Source organism: Sinocyclocheilus anshuiensis, unplaced genomic scaffold (genome assembly GCF_001515605.1).
Source record: "Sinocyclocheilus anshuiensis isolate Anshui unplaced genomic scaffold, SAMN03320099.WGS_v1.1 scaffold1396, whole genome shotgun sequence".
In the NCBI taxonomy this organism is placed as follows: Eukaryota; Metazoa; Chordata; class Actinopteri; order Cypriniformes; family Cyprinidae; genus Sinocyclocheilus; species Sinocyclocheilus anshuiensis.
This window is the reverse complement of record NW_015544208.1, coordinates 49,744-58,292: the sequence shown is the minus strand read 5'-3', so window position 1 is coordinate 58,292 and position 8,549 is coordinate 49,744. Positions and strand designations below refer to the sequence as shown.

Genomic DNA, 8,549 nt, shown 5'->3' with positions numbered 1-8,549 from the left:
GACGAGACGTTTTTCGATACTCGATGGTATCGAGGCAATTCGGTCGGTGCCTAAAAAGTATCGAACTCGATACTCAGCTCTAATTGTTTGTAACAGAAATCCCTGTATTTACGCAGTGCTGTGGTGCCATGCGGCTGTGGTTTCAGGAGGTGTTTGTGTGGACGACTTTTCATCTGTCTGCTCACATTTCACATCATTTACCTCCCTGTATTGCTGGGCTTTCTGTAACATTTTTAGGGAAAGGTATGACAAACATTCTAAGTAACTTTACAAGCAACTTTTAGTTTTTGTTTAACATAGGTCAGATAAAATGGCTGTATAACTTTGGTGTCTTTTTCTTTCCAAGGTCCTCTTGCTTAGTTGGAAGATGCCCAATGCGGAGCCAAGGATGCACAGGGGGAAATGGCCCGTCCAATTTACCTCACTGTACCTGGGCTGTCTGTGTTTTCTCTGCTCAGTCTCTGGTAAGCAGGTCCTGTAGATTTTGTTCCTGGAGGTTTGTGACCTCTGTATGAAATAACTCCAAATCAGTGGCAGAAGAATGGTGAGCAGACAAACTTGTGCGAACAGTTATAGAAAGACATTAAAACAACACCGCTAAAAATATTAAACTAAACTAAAAAACACTAGTCAGCATCATTAATCCACTAGTTGAATGTTGGACAAATAATAGTCAACTGCTGGGACCATTGTTAGCATGTATGAGTATATAGGCTATTTGTGACTTGTAGCAGTCATGAGTGATGGCACTGATTTGGAGGGAAGCATAATGGACACTGTGTTCCTTTTCACAAAAAGGGGGAAATCGCACAACAGGCCCACAGTCCCCCACCCCAAAGAGAAACTGCACGGGAGGGGCTGTGTCTTGCAGTTCAAGTTTCATTTGCTAGCCCATAATAAGCAACCCTCTGTTGTCACGGTTACAGTCTTTCTAGACAAAACAGTGTCTATGAAGGGATTGGGGAAGGGGGTGGATGTCTAACTGGACTCTGACTTCCTGGAACTTGTCAGTGCAGAAAAGTGCAATGTGTTAGTGACCTGTATGATAAACAGCCTTGTCTTGTGGTGGCATGAGCAGGCATTATTTCCCATCGTATCAGGGCTAGATGCAAGTCTACATGCAAGTATTGTCAAATAGCCTTTTGTTCTGAGCTCTACGAGCTTATGTGGGAAATCTGTCCATTTAAAAGCCTTTTCTATACCATATGAATTGTGTGTTATTCCCAATGTATTGGCCAATATTAGAGTTTCGTTAATTTTATCATTATGTGTCTATATTGAATATAAATTTAGTTGTGTATGCTTAATTCCTCAGTTTTTACCATTGTCGTAATCTAATGCTCACTTAAAATGTTAAAAACAAATTATTATTATTATTATTATTAAATTATTATTAAATATTTAATTTATTTTAATATATTTTTTTTTCATTTAATATTTATAGTGAATATGCATATTTTATATTGTACATTATAATGTTGTGGTGACTAAATCACTTTAAAATGAGAGATTTGATTAGTTTATTTATTATTTGGACAAAATAGAATTTATAATTATTTTATTGAACTTAAAAATATTTAGCATGAATTATTTAATTTAATATTAAGCAATAAGTAATTAAAATGATTAAAAACAACAAAATGTAATAGCAAACCTCAAAATGAAAATGCATTTTTTTAATACTGTGCATTATAATGTTGAAGTAACAAAATCACCTGTGGCATTTTTTAAAACGCATTTCTACATTTAGAAAGCTATCAGATTTCTATTTATTTATTTAGACAAAATAGTGTATTATATCAGCCATTTATCGGTTATTGGCCATAAAATAAAAATAATTATTACATACAATCCAAAACATTCATACTGTATTGCCATAGTTTTGTAATGTAGTAATCTTTTCTTTTTCTCAGGTCTATTTTGCCCTTGTTAACCATTGGGTTTGCCATGTACTGTATGTCCTTCTCTCAGGGGTTTCGGCTAGCATGTGCACAGTAACGGGTGGTGTAGTGGGTATCCACTGGAGCAGCGTCATTGGTCTGGGCTGGCGGCCACTGGCAGTGGATGGGGGAGGGCCTCGGTGCTGGGAATCCTGCTGTTTGAAGCCCTCCTGTGGTGCTGTGTGGAGTCTCGGTGGAAGATGTGTATTACTGGCCTGTGCTCAAAAAGAGGGCTGCACCATTACATCACTTCCTCAGCCGGATAGAAAATCACTGGGGCTTCTGCAGCAGCTGAACAAGAGAATGCGCAGGAAACCTCGAAATGCTGAGGATATCAGAGTAATCAGGGAAACGGAGCATGTAAGCTGCATTATATGATCTCAAAGGACTTTGTTCTAATAAATGTGTTAAAATTTTCACTGGAAAGATACGTATATTTGTTATGACCCTTATTCTAATGTTGATGAATCCAGATTATCTGAGTTAGTAAATGAGACCCACTATCCTAAAGCATAAAACTTCCACTTTAACTGTTGATTTGCAGCATATGTATACTGTCTGATATTGAATATTTAATTGTGCATGCTCATTTCCCATACTTTTACATTTGGACAGATTACCATTGACATCATGTAATGCTTGTTTAAAGTTATCTTTTAAAAAATGAAAATAATTCATATTTTATTTCATTTAATATTTATTTATTTTTGTTTAATTTAATAATTATAAATATGATTTAATTTAATATTTAATAAAAAATTTAAAATATTAATAACACTGTTAAATATAAATTTATTTTAATATATTTTTTTTTCATTTAATATTTATAGTGAATATGCATATTTTATATTGTACATTATAATGTTGTGGTGACTAAATCACTTTAAAATGAGAGATTTGATTAGTTTATTTATTATTTGGACAAAATAGAATAGAGTTTTAATATTAGACATTTATCAGTTAACAGCTAATATACAGACAATAGTTTTTTTTTTGTTTTCAAATTTTTTAATATTTTGATATCTGTCAATTTAATATATTTATCGCCCAATACTGGATATTTAATTATTCTTCATGCTCATTTGCCCTTTTTTAAAATTTTGATTATCTTTGCCATCATCTAATGCTCAGTTATATTTCTTTGTTCTAATAAATGTGTTAAAATTTTCACTGGAAAGATACGTATATTTGTTATGACCCTTATTCTAATGTTGATGAATCCAGATTATCTGAGTTAGTAAATGAGACCCACTATCCTAAAGCATAAAACTTCCACTTTAACTGTTGATTTGCAGCATATGTATACTGTCTGATATTGAATATTTAATTGTGCATGCTCATTTCCCATACTTTTACATTTGGACAGATTACCATTGACATCATGTAATGCTTGTTTAAAGTTATCTTTTAAAAAATGAAAATAATTCATATTTTATTTCATTTAATATTTATTTATTTTTGTTTAATTTAATAATTATAAATATGATTTAATTTAATATTTAATAAAAAATTTAAAATATTAATAACACTGTTAAATATAATAGAAAATATATGAATTTTTATATGCATCAATGTACATTATAATGTTGTGGTGACTTGTGTCATTTAGAATTAGGGATTTTCTCATTTAATTAGACAAAATACTAGTATAGAATTTTAATGTCACTGTCATAAAACAACATTTTACACAATAACTGTTGATTTGCAGGATATATATATATATATATATATATATATATATACTGTATATAGTATGATATTGGATATTTAATTGTGCATTTTTATGTCCCATATTTTTAGATTTAGATTACCTTTGCCGTTATCTACTGCAAAAAATAATAAGTTAATATTTTACTGTTTAATTATTTTTTATTTATTAATGATTAATATTAATCCTGTAATTTATTCTAATAAAAGTAAATAATGTAATAACACTGTTAAATGTAATAACAAATTATTAATATGCATTTTTATACTGTACATTATAATGTTGTGGTGACTTGTGGCATTTAAAAAAAGAGAGTTTTAAAAATGTATTTATTTTAATTTATTTAGACAAAAGTGGTATGGAATTTTTATATCACTGCCCTAAAGCATAATTTTGCACTTTACCTTTTGATTTGTAGTATATCGCTGTGAACTAACTGATATTTTCACTCTCACAGGAAATAGATCAGGGCTTGTCTGTGAAACCCACAGCACCACTGACCACATCCAATGGTGAAGCTCCTCCACATACAGCCAGTGAGACCACCATCCAGTCCACCGGTGGCAGTGGAGAACAGGTAGCCCTCTCAGCATCTGAGCATAATTCAACACTGGATGCAGACACTGTGGATCATTCAGCATTGAACAACAGTAATCAGTCACCACAGTCCACGTCTGACACCCGTTCAGTGACACCACCAACTACACCAGCTGGTACAACATACTCCTCTCTATAATTGTGTTATTGTACTGCATGCATTTACAACCTGTCTTGTCAGTTTTACAAAGTAAATGAAAAAGAAACCAAATCAATGTCTATTTTACAAAGCAGACGTATCTGTAATGCATTAAAACCTTGTGTAATGTAATTTGTTTTAAGTAGCAGTGCGAGAGCTGGTCGTGTCTGCTGGCAAAAATGTGGAGGTCACTTTACCCCGCAATGAGGTGGAGCTGAATGCTTTCGTAGTGCCAGCGCCCCCTTCAGGTACTGCTCTGCATAAGCCATTGCAGTTAGTTCCTCCTCCTTCATCTTTGTATTCATTTCTCTGGTAATTCCTTTAGGGGCTAACTATGCCTTTAATTGGCGTTTGAGGACGCATCCAAAAGACTACAGTGGAGAAATGGAGGGTGAACACAGCAAGACACTTAAGCTCAGTAAGGTACAGAAAAAATGGGTCTCTTATTCTTTTATTGTCTAAAAGGCGTGACTTTTTAATATTCTAAACTTTCCTAATATTCTGAACAATGTTTCCCTTAGCTGACAGTGGGCCTCTATGAGTTTGAAGTGGTAGTGGATGGTGACGGTGCTCATGGGGAGGGATACGTCAACGTTACTGTCAATCCAGGTAACTTTAGTATTGATGTACCTGCTAATTGTACCAGATTCAGTTTTCAGAGTTGCGCTCTGTTTGGGCAGCCCGTATAAATGTCACATAAAATATGTATAAGTCTCGTGTTTCTTGCTTTCTGTAGAGCTGCGAATTAATAAGCCACCTGTTGCAGTGGTTTCTCCAAAGTACCAGGAAATCTCCCTGCCTACAAGCTCCACTGTGATTGACGGCAGTCGTGCGTATCAGATTTTTATCAAATTAAACCAGTCTTAATGTTGTTTTATCCTTACAATAGCATTTTATACTCATTGTATTATTATTTTTTTTAAATGTACACTACCTTTCAAAGGTTTGTGGTTTGCAAAAAATATATATATAAAAAAAGTCTCTTATGCTTAATTTTTTTTCTTTAAAAAAAACAGTAAAACGCCTAATGTTGTGAAATATTATTACAATAATTTGTTTTCTTTAAAAACATTTTTTATTTATTAATGTGATGGCAAAGCTGAATTTTTAGCAGCCATTACTCCAGTCTTCAGGGTGACATGATACATTTTTCAGAATTTTGTGATAAATGGAAAGTTCAGAAGAACAGCATTTATTTTACTTTCACTTTTGATCAATTTAATGCATCCTTGTTGAATAAAAGTGTTTTTTAAATTTTTTTATTGACAGTAGAAAAACAGTTCTGTAATGTAAATTCGAGCTAAGGCTTAACCTAGAGCTGCACTATTAGTAAAAAAGAAAGAATTTTGAGGACAGTTTATTAATTGTGAAACATGCAGTGACAGCTTCATTGTTTATAATGAGATTGTCAAAATAACAAATTAAGTGTTTTAATGTAAGTTTTATCAATCAGAATATCAGAAAAATGTATCTAATGAAATATCTGTGGTCATAAATGTCTTGTGTTTCTCAGAGAGTACTGATGATGATAAAGTGGTGTCGTGGCATTGGGAGGAGGTGAAGGGGCCACTCAGAGAGGAAAAAGCCTCGGGTGATACTGCTATTCTCACTCTCACCAACCTGGTTCCCGGTAACTACACCTTCAGGTATGTTTTATCCAGCTTTTCATGCACATTATGGCCTGTTCGTAATCTTTTCTTTGGGCCTCCCTGGAACCATTTTGCTGAAGTCTTCAGACCTCAGGAAGTAACCAGAGAGCTACTGTAAAACCTGGCAAACCAGTTTGTCCTTGGGCAAACTATTTAAAAAAACGCTCAAATATAAATAACACTTGACTCACAAGTATGTTTGGAAAAGTGTGTTATGCTCTATCTATTTTTCCTCCAACAGTCTTACAGTGACTGACTCGGATGGAGCTCAGAATTCAACCCAAGCCATGTTGTTAGTCAACAAGGCCACGGACTACAGGCCCACAGCTAATGCCGGACCCAACCAAGTGATCACCCTACCACGCAACTATATCACACTGTATGGCAACCAAAGCACTGATGACCACGAGAATCTGTCCTACGAATGGTCACTCAGCCCTGAAAGCAAGGGCAAGGTGGTGGAGATGCAGGTACTTGAGAAACACAATGCTATTTCGAATGCCATTTATGTTTATTATGTTTGCCAACCAGTGGATTAGTGAGCACACCTTTGTTTTGTTCTGCATAGGGTGTGCGAACACCCATTCTGCAGCTGTCTGCCATGCAGGAGGGTGACTACACCTTTCAGCTAACCGTCACTGACTCATCTGGCCAGCAAGACACGGCTCAGGTCACTGTCATTGTCCAGCCAGGTATCTTTTTAAATACAGAGCACTCTGATTCACATCTATTTTTGAAGCTGCTATTTGCTTGAGCACGCTGTATGTGAAATCCCTCCAGAAAATAACAAGCCACCTGTAGCGGATGCTGGTCCAGACAAGGAGCTGACGCTGCCTGTCGATCGTACCACACTGGACGGCAGCAAGAGCAGCGATGACCAAAAAATTGCCACGTACCACTGGACAAAGACCAAGTCAGTTACACACGTACACTCTCCCTGCATGTAATGCTCTTGTGTATGTTTCTTGTTGTAGGGGCCAAGCAGCGAAGGTGCGATGGCACCGATTGTATCCATTGGCGTTCCTATTATTGTTATTTTTCTTCCGCTCTTGAGTATATGGCAGCCCATGCTGGCAAAAAGTTATCAAAAGCTTTTTGATGACCCATCCATTCTCAAAAACCGCATAAACAATTTCGACAAAAAGCTCACCAAATCAGAATTGAGGCTATATCTCTCCAACTGTTTGTCATATTCACGCCAAACTTGATGTGCGTGTGTTATGAAACCCATGACCTGAGGCTACTTGCACAGTTTCTGCGCAGCGCCACCTAGTGGTCGGGAGCTATGAAAAATGGTTATATTTGCTTATAACTTCTGAATGGTTTGGCTAAAAATCTTTAGATTTGGTGCAGCATGCCGAGTCGAACCATACCGAATTTTCCTATGTCAGCCATTGTGGGGGTCTTCAATTTTGTCATAAAATGCTATATTTTAAGAACGCATTCATTGTGTATCATTACAAAACTTGGTATGTGTCTTCGGCACCATGCCCTGATGGTACTCAAGAAGATTTGGGTTAAAATTACATTTCCAAAAATACTAATAACTCTCGAGTATATTAGCTTATTGTAATGAAACTGGTCTCAATATGAAGAGTTTATTTGCAAAAACCAATAAACGGCACTTTAAAAAATAAAATGAGCGGATTGTCGCGCATTATTCTCCACATATAGCGTGATCTGAACCCTAAACAAGTTTTGTCAAAAAAGCCGGTATTGTCCACTTTCAAGGCATCGCAAGTTCACGTTTTACTGCAGAAGCCGACAAGCGCCCTTGATGTTTTTGAACAGAAGCCGATAAGTCAATTTTAGCGAATCTGCGCACTGTATTCAGGTCAGGTGACAAGGCTGCTTTCCTTTGAAAAGACGCACTAGCTGAGAGGAGTTTCATCAAAGCTGACTAAAAGTGTTCGAGGATGGATAATTTCGACGAACTTGATGAACCTGTGATATCTTCTTCAGGGCGTAAAAGGGGAAATAAAAGCTGAAACTTTTTCACGGAACCTTGCAAAAGCAGCGCGTTACAATGGTGAGGAAAAAGCTCAGTGTATTGCATGTAATCACAAAAACATATATATATATATATATATATATATATATAAGCATGATTATTTGGATATACATATAGTGGCAAATTCGGTATACCTATGATGAAAATTACAGGCCTCTCTCATCTTTTTAAGTGGGAGAACTTGCACAATTGGTGGCTGACTAAATACTTTTTTTCCCCACTGTATATATATATATATATATATATATATGGAAATAAAACACTGTATTACGTGTAATACTGTCTATTCAAGGATTACAATATTGATCTGCCACAAAAGTGTAATGTTTTTAAATTATCTTTATTTAGGAGCTTTTTTTTTTAGCAAAGATTACGAAATTATTTTTTTAATTAATTAATCTTCATATACAGGCTAAGTAATTACATTTTTATGTGATTATTTGACAGCCCTACTTTTTGTATTAAAGGGGTCATATGATGCGATTTCAAGTTTTCCTTTCTCTTT

At 35.2% G+C, this 8,549-nt stretch overlaps 1 protein-coding gene across 3 annotated transcripts in view; it reads left to right on the top strand.

Annotated features, from left to right (window-relative positions):
* Window positions 1–8,549, top strand: part of LOC107697050 (dyslexia-associated protein KIAA0319-like protein) — a 17,174-nt gene that overhangs the window by 1,685 nt on the left and 6,940 nt on the right. For 2 of the 3 annotated variants that reach the window (XM_016497684.1, XM_016497683.1), the window contains exons 2-13: window positions 117–243; window positions 347–464; window positions 1,972–2,300; window positions 4,106–4,361; window positions 4,528–4,632; window positions 4,710–4,807; window positions 4,906–4,993; window positions 5,121–5,213; window positions 5,898–6,030; window positions 6,275–6,503; window positions 6,602–6,725; window positions 6,814–6,946. In XM_016497684.1, coding sequence (XP_016353170.1) covers window positions 368–464; window positions 1,972–2,300; window positions 4,106–4,361; window positions 4,528–4,632; window positions 4,710–4,807; window positions 4,906–4,993; window positions 5,121–5,213; window positions 5,898–6,030; window positions 6,275–6,503; window positions 6,602–6,725; window positions 6,814–6,946 — 1,685 coding nt within the window. In that variant the 5' untranslated portion in view covers window positions 117–243; window positions 347–367. The remainder of the gene's footprint in view (window positions 1–116; window positions 244–346; window positions 465–1,971; window positions 2,301–4,105; window positions 4,362–4,527; window positions 4,633–4,709; window positions 4,808–4,905; window positions 4,994–5,120; window positions 5,214–5,897; window positions 6,031–6,274; window positions 6,504–6,601; window positions 6,726–6,813; window positions 6,947–8,549) is intronic. The other variant, XM_016497685.1, reaches the window with a different exon arrangement.